This window comes from Loxodonta africana, chromosome 7 (genome assembly GCF_030014295.1).
Source record: "Loxodonta africana isolate mLoxAfr1 chromosome 7, mLoxAfr1.hap2, whole genome shotgun sequence".
Classification (NCBI taxonomy): domain Eukaryota; kingdom Metazoa; phylum Chordata; class Mammalia; order Proboscidea; family Elephantidae; genus Loxodonta; species Loxodonta africana.
Window position 1 is genome coordinate 128,694,787 of NC_087348.1, and position 22,890 is coordinate 128,717,676.

Sequence of the window (22,890 nt, forward strand, 5' to 3'; positions counted from 1 at the left end):
GCTACACCTTTCTCCTAGGCAGCAGTTAGTAGGTTGGAACCACCGACCTTTTGGTTAGCAGCTGAGTGCTTAACCAGTGCACCACCAGGGCTCCTCTGTAAAGACTACAGTCTGGGAAACCCTATAGGGCAGGTATACTTTGCCATATATAGACAGGGTCACTATGAGTCAGAATTGACTCAATGGCACACAAAAACAAGGACAATTAAGGAGCACTGGTGGTGTAACAGTTAAGTGCTTGGCTGCTAAGTGACAGGTTGGTGGTTCGAACCCACCCAGTGGCTCAGGAGGAGAAAAGACCTGGCGATCTGCTTCCATAAAGATCACAGTCTAGAAAACTTTATGGGGCAGTTCTGCTCTGTCACATGGGGCTGCTGTGAGTCGGTATCGACTCAATGGCATCCAAGAACAACAAAATGCTTTATGTTCTAGGCATGGATCTAAACACACGTGTTGTCTTATTTAAACCTCACACCAACCTAAAGGTTTTATTTAAACCTCACACCAACCTAAAAGACAGGTACTGTTTATTATCCCCAATATTCGGATAAACCAAAAGAGATGGAAAGGTTTCAAACTCATTTTAAAAGCAGGCTTGAGTTTGAAACCAATCTCACTAGAAAGAAATAAAATGTTGGTATATAAAATTTATTATAAAGAATCACAAAGTATACAATATTTGAATGGGTATTAATATAAGAATTAAATTCAAGGATTTAATAAAAATATTTTAGTTGGTGTCAGAACAGCACCTTATTAAGTTGAACAGATATTCCTGATTCTTAAAACACTACAACAAAAGCTAAGGTTACGCTTCACATTCCCATTAAAATGAGTAATAGTAGGATTTGGGGTTTGTTAACTTGTTATTTGGAAAGGGTGTAGCAACTCACTTGGAAACACTTAACAACCCTGGCTGCTTCCCTGGGTTTGCAAACTGCTAGGGGTCTGAAAAGCAGGAATATGGGAAAAAAAAAAACAAAAAAAAACCCAAGACTCAAAGTGTTAATCAGTGTAGCAAGAAGAAATAAAATTCAAAATTATAGATGATTTTATCCTTAATAAGTATCTGAAAAGCCACTAGCACTAATAGTGTTCACTCATTAAAGGACCCAAATAAAAAATATAAAATCAATAGATTTCCTATAGTAATCAATATGGTGTGTTATTAGTACATCTTTTTAAAAAAAGACCAAGGAACAGATTAGGAAACAGAAAGAAATCCACAATATAGTTTAGCCTATTATGACAAAGGTCATAATGCAGTTGGAAAAGTAGTCTTTTAAATAAATGGTACTAGGCTAATTGGATAGCCATGTAGAAAAACCCAAACCTCACACCAAAGAGAAAAATCAATTCCAGATGGATAACTGATTAAAATAAAAAAGATATAAAAACACACTTTTAGAATAACTTTAGAAAAAAAAATGAGAAAATATTCATGGCCTTAAGCAGTCAAAAGATTTCTTACATAGGACACAAATGGGAAAAGAAAAGTGTAAACTGCACTATATTAAGGACTTCTGCCATCAACGCATCATTCAAGTCTGAGGGGGTGAAATAACAGGCCAAAGAGTAAAACTTTTGATATCCATCCAAAAGAGGACTTGGATCTAGAATAGAGAAAAAATGTCTACAAATCAGTAAAAAATGGCAGACAGCCAATACAAAAATGGGTAAAAGCATGAATAGACACTTCCCATTAGACAACCAGCTGGCAACAGGCATTTGAAAAGCTGTTCAAACTTCATCAAGGAAAACCCAAACAAAACCATATGTGATACTAACACAACACTAAAATGAAAATAAGTACTGGTGATGATATAGAACTGGGACTCTCCTTTCACTGTTGGTAATACAGGCAGTCCCCGGATTACAAATGTGTTGCATTCCACAGTCTGTCTTTAAATCAAATTCATAGGTAAGTTGGAACAGTTAGGTATGGTTCCTATCTAAAGTCAGTTAGTCAAATGTTTTTCTTAGTATATAGTACACAGTGTGGAAACCCTGGTGGTGTAGCAGTTAACAGTTTGGCTGCTAATCAAAAGGTTGGCAGTTCGAATCCAGTAGGAACCCCTTGGAAACTCTATGGGGCAGTTCTACTCTGTCTTAAAGGGTTGCTATGAGTTGGAACTGAATCGACAGCAGTGGGGGGGGGGGGGGGTCAGAGCATACATTTCTATGCACAAAAAAATTAAACACTTCCACACCAAAAAACCAAACCCAGTGCTGTCGAGTCCATTTAAACACTTTCAGATACACTAAAACATCTTTAACATAATACAGTAATCATAGTGTTTTGATGTGTCACAAATTAGTGCCTGTTCTGTTATTACAAACCATTGTACATACCTCAAATTTTTTATATAATAGGCTTTATGGGGGTTTGTTCCTATGGGTTGTACGTTAAGTCGGATGTTTGTAATCCTGGGACTGCCTGTAGTATAAATTGGTATAACCACTCTGGAAAACTGAAAAATCAGTAAGATTGAATATATACAACCTTATGACTCAGAAACCTCACTCTGAAATATATACCCCACTGCAGAGTATAATATATTCACCAAAAAAAGGTACAAAATATTCATAATAGTTCTACACATAACAGCCCTGAACTGGAGACAATCTAAACGTTCATCAACTATAACGTGGATTAACTATAGTATAACAATGAAAACAATACACAGCACTGAGGATGACCGAACTCAATTATACACGAGTAAACCTCACAAAGCAGAAGTAGTCAGTCAAGAGAGTATATAGTGTATGAGTTATTTATATCAAGTTTAAAAACAAAACAGCTAAAACTAACCTATGGTGCTAGAATTCCAGATAATTACCTTGGGCTAGCAGTTACCAAAAGGGCGGATGAGGGGGCCCTAGTTTACTGGTAATGTTCTAGTTTTATCTGGGTGATTATGTTTACTTTGAGAAAATTTGCTGAGCTCTATAAACTTTTGCTTATGGCTCTTCTGTTATGCTTCCAATAAAAAGTTTACATAAACTAAAAAATTAATGGATTTCTTACATAACAGTAATAATGAAGAATGAAATTTATGATAACTACAAAACTTTATTGATATATACCATATCACCATTTTGTTTCTTTCAGTATCAATTTATAAGATTAATGTATTTCTAATCAATAACCCAAAAGAATTTAAATTTGAAATGTAAATGACTCTAATATGAATCACAAAGAATAAAAGAGTTGAATTCTTGAAGAAACAAGAACAGGACTAGTGGATACAAAGCTATGATTTAATCAGTGGTAGGTAATAGTCTATACACTGTACTATATATTGTGTGTATATGTGTATAAACTTAACGCAGGTTGACAGTTCTTCATCTTAGGGTTAGCTAGGTTTCATAATTCATAGAGTTTTGGATGGATTTTTAAAAAGTAACACAATGTACATATTGTACATACACCTCCAGCTGAGTTTGAAACAGTACACTATACCAAACATATTACTACTTTTATACCAAAATGTGATCATTCATACCAAATGGGATATAGAGTACAGGCAGCTTTTCATGTCAGTTCAGGTAAGGTTTTGCCATGAAGTGAAATATGATGCTGAATTTAGGAAAAAAGGTTGGTTTTCAGGGACTTTTGGATTTTAGAATCATCAGTAAGAGATCATAGGTCTGTACAGCACAATCAGACATATATAAATGATGGGAGTGGGAAGGATTATTTTAACAAATTATGCTGAGGCAAGCTGTTAAATAATTAGGGGGAAAAATGTAGCTTGATGTTTACTTCATGACTGGTACCAAAACAAATTATACATGGATTAGGAGCTAACTCTCCTAATTGTAACAAATCAAGAAGATACCGTTGAGTATGTCTCTGTCAGGGAGAGATTTCATTCATAAGCATATGCAATGGAAGAAATGACAATTTGTGGAGAGGAATTTACACTGATGTAATTTTTCTGGAAGAATTTGGAAAAATGTACAGAGATCCTTAAACTTTTTGATTTGGTAATTCCACTCTATCTCCTAAAGAAATAATTGGTAATGTAAGCAATTGTTTATTAACAAAGATGTTCACTGATTTTTTTTTAGTAATAAAGACTGAAAAGAATGCTTGATATCATTTGAAAAAAAGGATTAGAAAGTTATATTTACAGTATGAGTTCAACTATGTACAAAAAAAAACTTAGGAAAAAAGATTAAAAGTATGCCAAAATGATAATGAACGTTTATAATTTTTTACAATTAGAAAAAGAAAAAAAAAAGTCCATTAAAATGGGAAGCATAATAATAAAGTCAAAACTTGAAATACAACTTTAAGAAGTTCGGCCTGAGCCAGAAGGATGGAGCCATGAGAAATGAGTACAGAATATATAGTAATAAGCTTCTGAAATTACTCCTTATCAAAGTAACACTCTTGGTCTCCCTAATAGTCATGACATCCATCATTTTCTCACATACAATTTCAACACATTATAGGGTTCTAACAATCTCCAAGGCCAAAAAAAAATTAACTATTTTAACTGTGAGATTTCTAAGATTTGAGAGTGGTCCAAGATGGAGGCATAATCAGATGCTTCATGTTGCCCTTCTTACCAACGTGACCTGAAGTAACAAGTGAATCAGATATATATGATAATTTAGGAACCATAAGCATCAAACACAAAGACGAAGAATGAGACTGAGCAACAGGTGGAAGGAGAGACAATTCAAAAACAGCAGAAACAAAGAGAATTACGGATTGCTGGTATCCTGCTAACTGAACCTACACAATGCAGACATACTGAGTCAAAGCAAGCAGCATTCACAGCCAAAACCCACTCCACCTGGTGTAGCCAAGCAGAAGCAGCTCTCCACTCATGGCCAGAGTCAGGCAGGGGGCTACCTGCCCTGCAAAAGTTAACTGTACCCATCCCCACTCACCACGCCCACGCCAGCCCCCATGATGGAGGTCCACAGGCCTGGGGTGTACTTCTAACTGCCCCACCCATCCCTCCTCTCCCTGCTCACAACTGCAGCCCAGTCACATTCACCACCACCCCCACTCCCTAAGCTGGAAGCTCAGCCACCCACATCAGGGGCCTGGGGGCCAGTGGTGCCCTTATTTCCTCTAGCCAATGGCACCAGGCTCCCAAGGACTGGCTGTACAACCTCCCTCAAGAAGTGCTTTAGCAAACAGAGGTACGCCCTCCCACCAGGCAACAGTCAGTCGGCAGGCAGCATCCCGTCTCACTCCCAACATCGCTCACCCATCATGCAGTTCGAAGTTTGTGTCCACTCCTAATACCCCCACACAGTTCTGCCCCCTTGGAGCTGTCAATGAGTCTCCACATCATCCATCCAGTGATTGACGACCAGGCACCTTTGACCTGAGCAACCTGCAAGTGGTAAAGCACACACTCAACATCCAACCCAACAACCAGGGAGAATGTGCCCTGCACTCACAGCCAGGTGACCAGCAGGACAGATACACTGCCTCTCCAAAAATGCCACCTACATCCTCAGCAGCCCTGCAAGACCAGTGAACAAGGACTCCTGCTCACACATCCAGTTGCTGTTTCACCCAACCAGAGACAGGAGGTGAGGACTTAAAACACAGCAGATAAGCAACCAGAGCAGTACACATACTAACCCACTCAGATGCATCAAAACAAAACAAAACAAAAATTCAGTAAGTAGCAAACAAACATACAATAAATATATATAATAGCTTCTTGATGCCTTGGAGACAAAAACAGTATCAAATCACGTAAAGAAGAAGAACAAGATGGCTCCAGGAAATGACCAATATGAAAAACCAGAAAACTTTCCAGAAGAAGAAAAGGCAATGAAACTACCTGATAAAGAATTCAAAAGACTAATATACAGAGCTCTCTAAGAGATCAAGAAAGAGATCAGGGAAAATGTCGACAAAATCAATAGAATTCAGGAAAACAACACAAGAACAAAATGACAAAATAAATACACAATTAGAAAACATACAAAAACAGCAAGTAGAAATCCAAAAGATTAACAATAAATTTTCAGAAACAGACAACTCAATAGAAGGGCAGAAGAACAGGACTGAGACAATGGAAGACAGGATTAGTGAAACTGAGAAATTCCTTGACACCAATTTATTTGAGGAAAAATCAGAACAAAAGAATGAAGAAAAATGAAGAAAGTCTAAGAATTATGTGGGACATGATCAAGAGGAAAAACATACATGTGACAAAGTTCCAGAATGGGTGGGGGTGCAATGGAAAAGACTGTTAAAGATTTGCTGGCAGAAAACTCCCCTAACATCATGAAATTGAGAAGATATCCATCCAAAAAGCTCAATGAAACCTATACACGATAGACCCCCAAAACAAAGTCACCGAGACATATCATAATCAAACTTGCCAAAACCAAATACGAAGAAAGAATTCGGAAAGCAGCTAGGGAAAAATGACGTCTACAAAAGAGAACCAATAAGACTAAGAAACCATGTAGGCAAGAAGACAATGAGATAACACATAAAGCCTTGAAGGAAGAAAACCGCCAGCCAAAAATAATATATCCAGCAAAATTGTCTCTCAAATACAATGACAAAATTAGAACATTTCCAGATAAACAGAAATTAAGGGAATTTGTAAAAACCAGACCAAACCTACAAGAAATATTAAAGGGAGACTTCTGGTTAGAGAATCAACATCATCAGACAACACTCCAAGATTAGGACACAGGAGAGATCAAACAGATACCAACCCGGATAAAGAATTCTCAAAAATAAAACAAAGCTAAAATACTAAAAATAGGGAACCAGAGACATCAATATGTAAACGACAACAACATCAAAACAAAAAAGAGGGAATAAACGGTATAGTTATAGAATTTTCATATGGAGAAGAAGTCAGAACGAAATCAAATAAAAGACTGGTTTAAACTGAGGGGAATAAAGGTAAATGTCAAGGTAACCACAAAGGAAGCCAACAAACCTACCCATCAAAATAAAGAACATAAACATAAAAACACAGTAAACACAAAATCAACAATAATAAAAGTCCATAATCAAAAAGAACTCAGCACAGAAAATTAAGCAGAACAAAGAAACTGCCATCACAAAAAATTATAACAAAATGAGAGCAGTAAACTCGTACCTATTAATAAACTTCCCTAATATCATGAAAGATGAGAAGATATCCATTCAAGAAGCTCAATGAACCCCACACAGGCAAGACACTATATAATTATTAAAGGGTCAATAAACCAGGAGGACACAACCATAAAGATACATACGCACCCAATGAGAGGGCTTCAAAACACATAAACTCTAACAGCACTAAAAAGTTGACAGTTCCACAATAAAGGTAGGAGGCTTCAACACACTACTTTCGGTGAATGGTAGAACATCTAGAAAGAGACTCAATAAAGGTACAGAACTAACTTGTCCTTGTAGACATACACAGAACACGCCACCCAATAGCAGCAAAGTACACATTCTTTCCCAATGCACATGGAACTTTCTCCAAAATGGACCACTTTTTAGGCCACAAGGCAAGCCTCAACAAAATCGAAAACACTGATATAATACAAAGGATTTTCTCTGATAACAATACTATAAAGGCAGAAATCAATAACTAGAATAGCAAGGAAAAAGAGTCAAATACATGGAAACTGAACAACACATTGTTTAAAAGCCACTGGATAACAGAAGAGATAAAGGATGGAATAAAAAAAATTCATAGCATCAAATGAGAAAGAAAACACATCTTACCAAAACCTTTGGGACACAGCAAAAGCGGTGCTTAGAGATCAATTTACAGCAATAAAAAAAAAAAGAGGACCAAAATCAAAACAGTGAACCTACGACTCAAACAGAAAAAGAGCAAAAGAAGCCCACAGACATCAGAAGGGAAGTATAAAGATCAGAGTAGAAATAAATGAAATAGAGAACAGAAAAACAATAGAATCAACAAGAAGTTGGTTCTTTGAAAGGATCATCAAAACGGATAAACCATTGGCCAAACTGACAAAAGAAATGCAGAGGAAACAAATAACCTGAGTGTCATGGATTGAACTGTGTCTCCCGAAATGTGTGTCAACTTGGCTAGGCCATGATTCCCAGTATTGAGTGGTTCGCCACCATTTTGTGACCTGATGTGATTACCCTCTACGCTGTAAATCCTAACCTCTATGACGTTAATGAGGCAGGATTAGAGGCAGTTATGTTAATGACGCAATACTCAATCTACACAATTAGGTTGTATCTTGAATCAATCTCTTTTGAGATATAAAAGAGAAAATTGAGCAGAGAGATAGAGGACTTCATGCCACAAAAAAAGAAGCACTAGGAGTGGAGTGCATCCTTTGGACCTGGGGATTATGGTTTTGTTCTAGAACATAAATGAAGAATGCAAGTACAAACTGTCTTTGGACCACATCTAGCAGGTACTGGCTTGTGGAATACATCTCAAAGGAAGTGACTTTATTTTGTGTAGGAATTCTTAGTACTTAGCACGTATAAAGCACACATGCCACAAATATCGAGCAGAAAAATCTATCATTTTCAGCATTATAAGAACTCTAGAGAGAGTAAACAAGAATTGACTTACAAAGTTATTTAATGTTTCCAGAAAAGAATGATTGCCAATATAAAGTAACTCAGAATTTTAAAATTAAATATTTATTCAAATCTAACTGTGGCACAGTATCGAGCTGCGTTAAATAAACATCAACTGTATGGTATTTAGTTTCTTAGGAACAGAGCATTGCAACATCATAAAAGTTTCTTACAACACAAATTTTTGCAGTAAGGTTCAGCAATTAAGACCTGATTTCCACATGGAGTTGTGAGAGAGCAGGGTGAATTTATTTTTTTTAAGGCCGAGTACAAAAAAAATGGTGGAGGAATATAACTCTTTAACAATATATACACTCATAGAGGGAAAAAACCCAAAAAGAATATATTGATATTTAATTAAACAGAAAGCACTTAAGAGAACATATTTTAACATCCAGGCACAACTGGTTGGGTGCTAATTATAATTTTTGCTCTTATTTAAAGGTTTAAACCAATTCTTGAACTTGACTGATGTGTGTGAGTCTAAGAGAAGGCACCTCTTTCACTCCCCTCAACGATCTTTTTTACAGTAACGCTTTGTAACACTTTATGGGCACACAGACAATGCACTGTATCTACGTACACAAATAGTTATTTAACAAACAGCCAATTTTAGGAGAATCTAAATTAAAATATAAAACTATGATTTCTCTTTTTACATCTTATGATGGCCGTGGCTTTCTAAAAGGACATCAGGAGATAATCCTTCACACAAACTTTAACACTGAATACGAGACTTAAATTAAATGTGCATTGGTCACTATTATGGCAAGAGTTCTATGAATTAGTGCAATTCTTTAAATCCCCAATATTTAAGGAGAAAAGTATATACATACTAAGAAACCTCAACCACTACCCAACCAACCTTTTCATGGCTCAATAACCTATCCGCTTAAAAGTTCTGCAAAAGATCACAGAAATTATAAACAAAAGCTCAAAATGCTCAATAAATGGTTTACAAAACTCTCCCTTTTAAACAAAGAGATCAGAACGATCACAAGAGCAGTTTTTCAAGAATGTACTCTTTACTGCGATTTAAGAAGGGATGGTAAACAAAACAAAATCATCAAATCATCTAAAACAAAATCATCAAATTGCTGATTTCTGATTGGGTACTTCACTGCCAGTTGAGGTGGTTATCACTTTTCACTCTTCAGTGGCTATGTTTTTAAATGTCTTCCTGGACAATTACTGAAGGCAATTTATAAAGAAAAGCATTATTTTCCCCCCAGAAGAAGTGAGAAACTATTCCACATGAATAAGCCTCAGAATTGGGGATAAGAAGTCAAAAAACACAGTGTAAGAATATTAGGTGGACTTAACCTCTATTTCAACAAGATGTACATAATATTTACAATATGTAATTCCAAAGCTACAGTCTCACAGATTGGCTTTACTTACATTTCTGCAAATGCCTTTTTTTCCAAAATAGAAATATTACAGGTAAGTCTATTTACAAACCAGGTAGCTGCTTCAGAAACAGCATGATTCAAAGTGAAGTTCCAGTACAATGAAGGTGCACCTCCAACTTTCAGAGTCTGTCACCATCCCATTCCCTACAGTCATTGTTGAAGGGATACCAGTTTTAAACAGCCACTGTTCATGTATGTTCAGAATGTTTATTCATCATAATGCAATGATAACAAAAATTTGTCCACATCCATTCCAGCTGGAAATGAACTGGGTAGCTTCCTTTTCTGTCAAAAAAAGAAAAAGAGAAAGAAAAAATAAAACTAATATATTGAACTCAAACAATGCCAAAAGGTTTTCTTAAGTCATTTAGAACCTTATACAGGTTCTTCCATATACTATTAAATTGCCACAATTTTTAGTCCATTAGAATTTTAGCTCTGCAGAGAAGTAGAGACAGGTTTTATAAATCCGAGGTTAACTGAGTATACGTCAATGATACTTCGACATTTGTTGTTTTTCACCGGTTAATTCCATGCAACAGTGGTTTCCCAATCTTTCATGCCTTATGTTATTCTTGCAAAAAAAAAAAAGAAGCCCAACTTGGGTCCTACCATAAGAGAAACATAAAGGCTGCTTTTCCCAAATGTTATGGCTAGAACTGTGTCCCCCGCAAAATGTGTTATAAATCCTCACCCCAATACCTGTGGTTATAGTCCCATTTGAGAATGAGGTTTTCTTTGTTACGTTAATGAAGCAGTGTTACTGCAGGATGTATCTTACATCAACCTCTTTTGAAATATCAAAGACCAGACTAAGCAAGCATGCAAGCACAGAGAGGAAGATACATGCCACCTGACTGGTAAGGAACCTAGGAATACAAGCTGCAAAGAGACAAGGACTTTCCCCCACAGGTCCTTGCCCTGGAGCCAATGCCCGAAATTGGACTTCTAGGCCCCTGAACTGCGAGAAAATAAATTTCTGTCATTAAAACCATCCACTTGTGGTATTTTAGTGACAGCAGCACTAGATAACTAAGACACCAAGGAAGATATTTATAAATAAATGCCTTAACAATTGTTTTGATACAGCCGTGTTTCTCTCAGACAACTTCTGAGCACCACAATGTCTAAGAAACACTGCTATAGAAGGTGTTTTGTTAATCAAAGCAATCTTGATTACACGGTTCAGTTAGATAGCCGTGGCAAAAAATGCTGAGCTAATCTGGTTATTAATGGAAGGACAAAGGTGGGATTCCAAAATAAAAACTTTCAAACTTGCCTTAATTTTCTTCTTTTTCATTGGTACTGATGAATTTCCAAGATTTTTATTAGACATACGGGAGTTCCTCTCACGCTCATCTAACTCCTCAATCTTTCGCTTTTTTGTGGTGCTCCTTGAAGATCTAAATTGCTGTGTATTATCTTTTAGAGGAGTTGCTGAAGTAGTCCTAGAGATAGCTGCTCTGGAGAGAATCATTAATGTATGGGCAGCCATGCTCACACTGTTTTCACTCCCTGTTTCACTGGCAGGGCTGCAAGCAGGCAAGTCTGGGGTGACAGGAGGGACCATGATTCTCGGTGTGCTACTGTCTTCACTGAAACGCCTACTAGAAGGGACCTTGATACCATCTGTAGGTTCTTCTTTATGTTTTTCCCCTGCCCCTGAGCCAGGTGTCTGGGGAACAGGTAACTCACCATTATCAGCAAGCCTATTTACTGGGCTATGCCACTGCACATCTTGTGACATTTCTGTGGTATGTTTCATTAGTGGGTTAATCAAACAACTGGAAGATTTAGTCTGTTCTTGTTTTATATCCTTCACAACTGCTCCTACAGAAATTACATTTTTACTGTTTGAGGATGTGCCTTGCTTTTTGGTCAGTTCTTGCAATGACGCTACAGTTTTCTCATTCCGTAAACTCCCATTTTGTTGCCCATTAGCCAGTTTTGTAGTTTCTGAATTTTTCTGCTTTTCCATATCCTTGCACAATTCATTCTCCTTATTAGCTGTTGCTTTATGGAAAGATTCAAGTACAATTTCTGTTGGCAAAACTTTCTTTTCTGGCTGAGTTTCTCTTATGGTGGTATGCCGGCTAATGGCAGCATCTGATTTGGATAAAATCTTAGGCACAGGGGGTCTCTCTCTCTCTTTTTTGATTGCATTATTAGAAGGGGATTTTAAGGGGGAGGACATAATGGGAGAGTCCAGATTAGGAAAAGAAGTTTCGTTCCTTTCTTTGTTTTGGGATACCACCTTATGGTTTGGTCCCTGTGTATTTGACGCAGGAGAAGCAGTGTTATCGAAACACAGCACCCGTCTGTGACTTTCAAATGGTTTGCTTGTCGGACATGTGCTCTCTCCTGAGAAGGGAACTGTGATTTCTTCCAATTTTCTTCCAAGATCTGCACCTATATTCTTGTCAGAAATTTCAATTCTACCAAAAACAAAACAAAAAACAATTACTTCTGAATCTAAGCATTCAAATAATCTGATTAGAAATTACTTTTATGCTCACCTTTGTGCCTGAAATCCAACTGACTGATTTGAAGAATCCGCCAAATTATTTACCTGTTTTCCTGAAATTATAAATGAATTAATTAGAAAAGAAAAATATTCTTGAGAAATAGAATATACTCCTCTGAAAGAGGTTGGAATAGACCACAAGTATCACACATCGTGAGAAAAAAACTTAAATGATAGCTAATGTACAAATGAAACATTTTATTTAACATACTGGCTTTTAAAAACCAGCTTTGTAGGAAGTAAAACTAACACTTTTTGCAAATGATATAATCCTATTAATAGAAAACGCCAAAGAATCCATAAAAAAGCTATTAGAACTGTAAGTGAATTCAGCAAAGTGGTAGAGTACCAAGTTAATACATAAAAATTAGCTGGGTTTCTGTGCCTCAGCAATTGGTAACTGGAAAAGGAAATTAAGTAAACATTACCATTTACAATAGCATCTAAAAGAATAAAGTATCTAGGAGTAAATTTAACCAGAAAGGCAAAAGGCTTGTACATAGAAAACTATGTAACATTACCAAAAGAAATTAAAGAAGATCTAAATAAGTGTTAAGGACATTCCATGTCTGTGGATTAAAAGGCTTAGAATGTCTGTGGATTAAAAGGCTTAGAATACATTAAGATGTCAATACTACTCAAAGCAATCTATAAATTCAATGCAACCCTCATGAAAATTCCAATAGCCTTCTTTACAGAAATAGAAAAGCCAATTCTCAAATCTATACGGAAGAGCAAGGGACCTAGTATAGCTAAAGCAATCTTGAAGAAGAATAAAGTATGCAGACTAACACTTCCTGATTTCAAAACATACTAAAAAGTCATAGTAAGTAAAATAGCCTGATACTGGTATAACAACTGATACATAAACCAAAGACAGAATTGAGAGTCCAGAAATAAACCCACGCATCAATGGTCAACTGATTTGCAACAAGGGTGCTAAGTCCACCCAATGGGGAAGAAAGAAGTCTCTTCGTTAAATTGTGCTGAGAAACTTGACTTCCATACGCAGAATAAATCAGTACCCAGATCTCACAGTGCCTTAGTTGTCTACTGCTGCTACAGCACAAATATCACAGGTGGACAACTTTAACAAAGAAAAATTATTCTCTCATAGTCTAGGAGGCTAGGCATCCAAATTTGGGGCGCCAGAACCAGGGGAAGGCTTTTTCTCCCTGTTGGCTCTGGGGGAAGGTCCTTCTCATCAATCTTTCCCTGGTCTAGGAGCTTCGCAGCACAGGCACGCCAGGTACAAAGGACACACTATGCTCCTGGTGCTGCCTTCTTGGTGCTATGAGGTCCCCAGGTCTCTCGGCTTCGTTCTCTCTTTTGTATCTCAGAAGAGACTGATTTAATACACAACCTAATCTCGTAGATTGAGTCCTGGCAATTAACATAACTGCCTCTAATATGCCTAATTAACATCACTGAAGTAGGATTTAGAGCACATAGGAAAACCACATCAGATGACAAAATGGCAGACAATCACACAATACTGGGAATCATGGCCTAACCTAGCTGACATACTTTTTTGGGAGACACAATTCAATCTACAGCACACACCATACACAAAAACCAATTCAAAACGATCAACGACCTAAATGTGAAAACTAAAACTATAAAATTCTTAGAAGAAAACGTAGGGGTATGGTTGTGGGGCCTAGTTTTTAACAATGGATTATCAGCTATGGCAATAAAAGCACAAGAAGCAAAAGACAAACCAGATAAATGGGATCTCAAAAATTAAATACTTTTGTTCATCAATGGAATATATCAAAAAAGTAAAAAGACAACCTAGGAGGCTGAGCAAAGATGACAGAATAGACAGACGCTACCATTGAGCCCTCTTTACAACAAAGACCGAAAAAAACAAGGGAAATGAGTGTATTTCTGATAAGCCGGGAGCCCAGAGCATCGAAGGCAAGCTTAGACAACGAACTGAGGGGCAGGGGGAGGAAGAAACCGTTCAGAAGCGCAGAGGAGTTATCGGACCTGAATCATGGGGAGCCCTAAGGCACCATTCCCGGAGCAGAGGCGGCGGCAGTTCGGCCACAGTTCCTCAGGGAGAAGCAGCCAGCCACATAGCCCAATCACACGTCCGGAACCTGAGGAGAACTTCACTCTCTGCAAAAGCTAACTACTTGCCTTTATTTTACCACGCCCCCCGCTCTCCCAACTCCCAAGCCAGCTTCAGCGGCTGAACCCCCCGGGCCTGAGATAGACCCTGGTGAGCACCTGGAGCCGTCCTCCCAGCCTTGGGGAAGGAAAAATTTGCAACTGGGGGGAAAAGATAATTTGCTAGCTCCATTAACCAGGGGAGCTCAGGACAGAAACGGCTCCTGTCCAGGCATAAACCATCTGTGGACCTTGAGCACCTTTCCCTCCTGCAAAGGCCTGTGTGGGCCTATTTTGGGAGAATAGGCCCTTGTTGGCAAACTCCAACCATTTCAGCTGTGCGGTGGAGAGACGGCTGTTTGACGTTTGACATTGCTTTGCCTATTAAACAAGGTCCTCGCCTACCCACAACAGGGACCTAAGGACTGGTGGCTCCACATGGGTTGCCCAGCCACCTGCGACAGGGGTCCAGGGACAACTGGTACCTCCCAATCCTTAAGACAAAAACTTTGGGTGCCCACGGTCCCTCTGCAGAGCCCATCCACCAGCACGCTCTAGGAAACAGAGACGTGTTTTCCTCAGAGACACATGGGGGTCAGTTCTCAACCCCCTGCCTTCTTCAGAGCGTGAACCCCTGCTGCAATCAGATACCGGTATATACGCCAATCACCCCTGCCCCTCTAAGACTGTAGGACAGAGCCTGTACCACACACTTCATATCAGCTACCTGGAAACCTGAGCTGAATTCATACAAGAAAACTGAATGGACTCCTAGACTGATATACCTGATAACACCTCTAGCCAGCTGGGGACAGGACACCAGAGCTCCAAAAGTGGAATAATCAAGCTAGCTCACTCAAGCAACCCATAGGGGTATACCGAAACGAAGCAAAGCAAGCAGCCACGACACAGTAAGCAAGCATAAACTAATACAATAACTTATTGATGGCTCGGAGACAACAGTCAATATCAAGTCATATAAAGAAACAGACCATGATCACCTCAACAGGCTCTCAAAACAAAGAATACAGGGATCTTCTAGATGAAATTACATTCCTGGAATTACCAGATGCAGAATACAAAAGTTTAATATACAGAAACCTTCAAGACATCAGGAAGAAAATGAGGCAATATGCAGAACAAGCCAAGGAACACACAGATAAAGCAACTGAAGAAATCAGAAAGATTATTCAGGAACATAATGAAAAGTTTAATTAGCCGGAAAAATCCATAGACAGCAATCAGAAATTCAGAAGATTAACAATTACAGAATTAGATAACTCAACAGAAAGCCAACGGAGCAGAACTGAGCAAGTAGAAGCTAGAATGTCTGAATTCAAACATAAACCACTTGGCACTAATATATGCAAAGAAAAATCAGATAAAAGAATTTTTTTTTTTCCACATAAGGTAGATCTTAAAACAAAGTCACCAAGACACTTTATAATCAAGCTTGACAAAACCAAAGATAAAGAGAGAGTTATAAGAGCACTGAGGGATAAAAGAAAAGTAACCTACAAGGGACAGCCAATAAGTTCGGACTACTCCACAGAAACCATGCAGGCAAGAAGGCAATGGGATGACATATTTAAAAAATTGAAGGAAAAAAGTTGCCTGCCAAGAATCACATATCCATCAAAACTGTCTCTTTAATATGATGGTGAAATTAAGATATTTCCAGATAAACATGAGTTTAGGGAATTTGTAAAAACCACACCAAAACTACAAGAAATACTAAAGGAAGTTCTTTGGTTAGAAAATCAATAATATCAGGTATTGACCCAAGACTAGAACACTGGGCAGAGCAACAAGAAGTCAATGCAGACAGGGAAAACAAAAAAACACCAAAATAAGACTAAAAAAAAAAAAGCCCCTAACAGGGTTTAAGGGCAGTGTTGTTACATAAAAGAAGACAACATTAAAATGATAAAGAGGGACTAAGAAATGTAATCATACACCTTCGATATGGAGAGAAAGATACAGCAACAAAAAGAAATAAAAGTTAGGTATAAATTTAGAAAAACAGGGATAAATAATAAGGTAACCAAAAAGGACACAAACTATCCTACTCATCAACATAAAACAAAAAGGGGAAAATACAGACTCAGCAGAAACAAAATCAACAACAAATATGAGGAAAGGGCAACATACAAAGAAAATCTACTCAGCACATATAATCAAGTGGGAAAACGCAGCTGTCAACAAACAAAAAAAGACATCAAAATGACAGCACTGAATTCATAACTATCCATAATTACCCTGAACGTAAATGGACTAAATGCACCAATAAAGAGACAGAGGATGGCAGAATGGATTAAAAAACAAGATCTGTCTATATGCTGCCTACAAGAGATACACCTTAGACTTAGAGACACAAACTACAACTCAAAGGATGCAAAAAAATATATAAAGCAAACAACAATCAAAAAAGAGCAGGAGTGGCAATATTAATTTCTAACAAAACAGACTTTAAAGTTAAATCCATCAGAAAGGATAAGGAAGGACACTATACAATGCTTAAACGGACAATATGCCAAGAAGGTATAACCATATTAAATATTTATGCACCCAATGACAGGGCTGCAAACTCTGTCAGCATTCAAAAGGGAGATAGACAGCTCCACAATAATAGTAGGAGACTTCAACACACCACTTTCAGTGAAAGACAGGACACCCAGAAAGAAGCTCAGTAAAGACAGGGAAGATCTAAATGCCACAATAAACCAACTTGACCTCGTCGACATATACAGAACACAGCTATACTTTCTTTTCTAGTGCACATGGAACATTCTCTAGAATAGACCACATATTAGGTCATAAAGCAAGCCTCAGCAGAATCCAAAACACTGAAATATTACAAAGCATCTTCTATGACCATAAGGCCATAAAGGTGGAAATCAGTAACAGGAAAATCAGGGAAAAGAAATCAAACACTTGGAAACTGAACAATACCCTGCTTAAAAAAGACTGGATTATAGAAGACATTACGGATGGCATAAAGAAATTCAGAGAATCCAATGAGAATGAAAACACTTCCTATCAGAACCTTTGGGACACAGCAAAAGCAGTGTTCGGAAGCCAATTTATATCAATAAATGCACGCATCCAAAAAGAAGAGCCAACATCAAAGAACTATCCCTACAACTTGAACAAAGAGAGAGCAACAAAAGAAACCCACAGACACGAGGAGACAATAAATAAGAAAAATTAGAGCTGAACTAAATGAAATAGAAAACAGAAAAACAATAGAATTAACAAGACCAAAAGCTTTTTGAAAAACTCAACAAAATTGATAAACCACTGCCAAACTGACAAAAGAAAAACAGGAGAGGAACCAAATAACCTGAATAAGAAAGGAAATGGGTGATATTACAACACACCCAACTGAAATTAAAAGAATCACATCAGATTACTATGAAAAACTATACCCCCCAAAATTTTAAAACCTAGAGGAAATGGATGAATTCCTAGAAACACACTACCTACCTAAACTAACACAAACAGAGGTAGAACAACTAAATAGACCCTTAACAAAAGAAGAGATTGAAAAGGTAATCAAAAAACTCTGGAACAAAAAAAAAGCCCTGCTCCTGAAGGCTTCACTGCAGAGTTCTGCCAAACTTTGAGAGAAGAGTTAACACCACTACTACTGAAGGTATTTCAGAGCATAGAAAAGAACAGAATACTACCAAACTCATTCTATGCAGCCACCATGCCCCTGAGACCAAAACCAGGTAAAGACACCACAAGAAAAGAAAATTACAGACTTATCCCTCATGAATATAGATGCAAAAATTCTCAACAAAATTTTAGCCAGTAGAATTCAACACCATATCAAAAAAATAACCCACCATGGCCAACTGGGATTCATACCAGGTATGCAGGGATGGTTCAACATTAGAAAAACAATGAATGGAATCCACCACATAAATAAAACAAAAGACAAGAATCACATGATTTTATCAATTGACGCAGAAAAGGCATTTGACAAAGTTCAACACTCATTCATGATAAAAACTCTCAGCAAAATAGGAAAAGAAGGAAAATTTCTCAACATAATGAAGGGCATTTATACAAATCCAACAGCCAATACCACTCTAAATGGAGTGTGTCTGAAAACATTCCCATTGAGATCGGAAACCAGACAAGGATGCCCTTTATCACCACTCTTACTCAACATTGTGCTGGAAGTCCTAGCCAGAGCAATTAGGCTAGATAAAGAAATAAAGGGCATCCAGATTGGAAAGGAAGAAGGAAAGGTATCTTTATTTGCAGATGAGATGATCTTATACACAGAAAACCCTAGGAATCCTCCAGAAAACTACTGAAACTAAAAGAAGAGTTCAGCAGAGTATTGCGATACAAGACAAACATACAAAAATCAGTTGGATTCCTCTTCACCAACGAAAAGAACATCAAAGAGGAAATCACCAAATCAATGCCATTTATAGTAGCCTCCAAGAACATAAAATACTTAGGAATAAATCTTACCAAAGATGTAAAAGACTTATACAAAGAAAACTACAGTACACCTCTGCAAGAAATCAAATGAGACTTACATAAGTGGAAGAACATACCTTGTTCATGGATAGGAAAACTTAACATTATAAAAATGTCTATCCTACCAAAAGCCATCTATACATTTCATGCAATTCTGATCCAAATCTCAATGACATTCTTTAATGAGTTGGAGAAACAAATCACCAATTTCAAACAAACAAACAAAAAAGACAACGTACAGATTCGGAGAAATTTTTCAGTAAACATGTATCTGGTAAGTGTCTCATATCGAAAATATCCTTAAAGAAACTCTACAACTTAACAACAAAAAGAGAAACAACCCAATCAGAAATTGGGCAAAGATGTAGAACAGACATTTCATCAAAGAGGATATTCAAGGGGCCAACAAACACATAAAAGATGCTCAGTGTCGCTACCATTAAAAAAAAATGCAAATCAAAACTACAATGAGATACCACTTCTCCCATATGAGAATGGCAGTGATCAAAAAACCTGAAAAGTACAAGTGTTGGCACGGTTGTAGAGGAACTGGAACTCTCAACCATTGCTTGTGAGAATATAAAATGATACGGCCATTGTAGAAAACAGTTTGGCAGTTCCTCAAAAAGTTGAACATTCAACTATCATATGCCCCAGCAATCCCAATTCTAGGTATGTACCCAGAAAAAGTGAAGGTGGGAATGTGAACAGAAACCTGTACACCAATGTTCATTGTAGCACTTTTCACAAGAGCCAAAAGGTGAAAACAACCTAAACGTTCATCAACGGATGAATGGATAAACAAAATGTGGTACCTACACACAATGGAATACCACACAGCCATAAAGAGAAATGAAGTCCTGATGCATTTCACAACATGGATGAGCCTTGAAAACATCATGCTGAGTGAAATAAGTCAATCACAAAAGGACAAATACTGTAGAAAACATAAAAAACAAAAATTATTAGCGGTTACCAGAGGGTGCAGGAGCCTTCTGGCGCCATGATAAAGAGCTACGGCTGCTAACTGAAAGGTCTGCAGTTGAAATCCACCAGCTGCTCCCAGGAAACCCCCCGGGGCAGTTCTATGCTGCCCTATAGGGTTGCTATGAGTCAGAGTCAACTTGATGGCAACGGGTTACCAGAGTTTCTGCTTAGGGGGCATTAAGTTTACGTTAACAGTAGTAGAATGATTTGAAAAAGGATAGCGAGAATGGTTGCGCAACTTGAAATATGTAATCAATATTACTGAATTGTACATGTAGAAATTGTTGGAATGCTATATGTTTTGTTATGCATATTTTCACCACAATAAAAAAAGAAGGAAAAAAAAAGCAGTTTTTTAATAGGGACAAGACTATCACCCATTTACTTCACTGGAAGGAAAAAGAAAACCTAAAACCAAACTTATTGTCATCAAGTTGATTCTGACTCATAGCGACCATATAGGACAGAGTAGAACTACTTCCCTATAGGGTTTCCAAGACTGTAACCTTTACAGGAGCAGACCGCCAAATCTTTCTCTCCCAAGGAGCATCTGGTGGACTTGAACTGCTGACCTTTCAGGTAGCAGCTAAGCACTTAACCACCCTGCCACCAGGGCTCTTCTTTACTGAAAAACCAAATCTAAATAAGGAAGCAAATTACTTCTTCAACCTCAGGCAAGTTACTATGAATCTAGTCCTTGAATTCTATGAAAAACTATGCTCAATACAATTAAAGGGACTACTTAGATGCAGGTTACTTAATCTGTTACTTAAAGAATGCAGGGGGACAAGATGGCTGACTAGGTAGACTCTACCTCGGATCCCTCTTGCAACAAAGACTCGGAAAAAAAGTGAATCGATCACATACATGACAATCTACGAACCCTGACCATCAAACACAGATCTAAAGAGTTGACCTGAGTGACAGGAGAGTGAAAAGTTGCGCCCTGAACCAGCGACCGCTTCTGGAACTGGCGTCCGGCTCCACAATCTTGAGCCCTCACGGTTGCCTGGTGCCCAGTGGCAGCGCTGATCGCGGCTTGCTGAGGTGGGGCAGGCACAGGACACAGCCCTAACCACTAACCCCCTGGGGTAACCTCGGTAGAGATCAGCCAGCGCAAGAAGGCTGCACACTGACGCGGCTAAGGAGAGAACGAGCAACCACGGGGAAGGAGCGCCAGTTTTCAGAGCCTGGAGCCAGCGTCCCAGTCAGAAAACCTTGGCGCCGGGCTTTGAACTGGGCGAAGGGGAGCTGAGCACGGCATCCTGAGAGGGCACAGACACAGGACATAGCCCCACCCCCCTGAAATGACCTCCGGGGAAGCCCAGCCAGCTCGTGCAGGCAGCCCAGCAAAGCGGCTGACAGGAGGAGAAGCCACTGGGAGGCAGCAGCTGGTTTTTGAGGCTGGAGTGCGGCATCCCAGCTGGGGAACCTTGGCACTGGCTTTTGCACTGGAAGCACAGGAGCTGACCAGGGCTTCTGAGACAGCACAAGCACGGGCACCAAACGCAGGCCTGACCCTGGGGGACAATCTGGACCTAGACAGGGCACACAGGCTACAGGCCCCTTGGGAATCTCAGATAAAACAATCATTACCAAGCAAGGTAAGTAACTTTGTCTATATTGCTGGTCGCCACTTTGTCCTATCTATCTGACCCCTCCCCTCCCTGCCCCAAGCGGCTTCATTAACATTGGAATTTCCTGGGCCAGGGAGTAAAGTGTTGGGATGGGGGGGGTCTTTTTCTAACCCATTCTCCTGGCCTGGGAGAAGCAGCTACTAAAAATCCAGGGACCAAAAACCCCTCCCTGACTTCCCTAAACTGGAATAACAATACAGAACCAGCTCCAGGGAAGCATATGAGATCCACAGTCTTTGGCTTTCATCCCTACAGGGAACAAGGTGGCTATCATAATGCGAAGGGAATTCTGATAGAGATCTGACTGTAATTGTTTTACAAAGCACTGGAATGACAAGTTTTCCAACTCTCATATCTCTACCTATTAAACAGAGGCCTCACTGATCCACAATGGGGACCCAAACCACCTAGCCACCTGCCAAAGGGGTCTGAGAATACTGACACCTACCAATCTTTAGAGGTACATGCATTGGGTGCCTAAGGTACAGCTGCAGAGCCCACCCTCCAAAGTGCTTTAGGAATAGAAACACACCTGCCTCACCGCCACATGGAGGAAGGCTGTCAGCATCCTGTACCCCCTGGAATGTGACCCCCTGCTGCTAATAGAATCTGGTGTACGCAACTATCACCACTACTCCTCTAAGTTAATAGGTGACAGTCTATACAACACACTTGGTGACCCAAAATCAGAACACCTAAGCTGATTCTATTCAAGAATAGTGAATGGACTCTTAGGCTTATATATCTGGTAACAGCCCAAACAAGCTGGTAACAGGACATAAGTGATTCAAAGGCTACAACAATCAAGACAGCACAATCTAGTAGTCCATCTGCATATACTGAAAGTAAACAAAACAAGATAAGACTCAGCAAATATAAAATAAATCATTACAATGTCTTATAGATGGCTCAGAGACAGCAGTCGATATCAAACCACATAAAGAAGCAGACCATGATTGCTTCTACAACTCCCCAAATTAAAGAATCAAAATCTTTCCCAAATGAAGATATGATCCTGGAATTGCCAGATGCAGAATATAAAAAACTAATATACAGAATACTTCAACACATCAGGGACGACGTCAGAAATGAAATAAGGCAATCTACAGAAAAAGCCAAGGAACACACTGATAAAGCAGTTGAAGACAT

The 22,890-nt window shown here is 38.6% G+C and overlaps 1 protein-coding gene across 4 annotated transcripts in view; it reads right to left on the reverse strand.

The window, feature by feature from the left end:
- Positions 1–9,619: 9,619 nt before the first annotated feature.
- The window catches only part of LOC100660990 (protein NPAT), a 69,743-nt gene continuing 56,472 nt past the window's right edge, over positions 9,620–22,890 (reverse strand). For all 4 annotated transcript variants that reach the window (XM_064288888.1, XM_064288887.1, XM_064288889.1 and 1 more), the window contains 3 exons: positions 12,495–12,555; positions 11,258–12,413; positions 9,620–10,263 (listed from right to left, as the gene is read on the reverse strand). In XM_064288888.1, the coding sequence (XP_064144958.1) occupies positions 10,186–10,263; positions 11,258–12,413; positions 12,495–12,555 (1,295 nt within the window). In that variant the 3' untranslated portion in view covers positions 9,620–10,185. The remainder of the gene's footprint in view (positions 10,264–11,257; positions 12,414–12,494; positions 12,556–22,890) is intronic.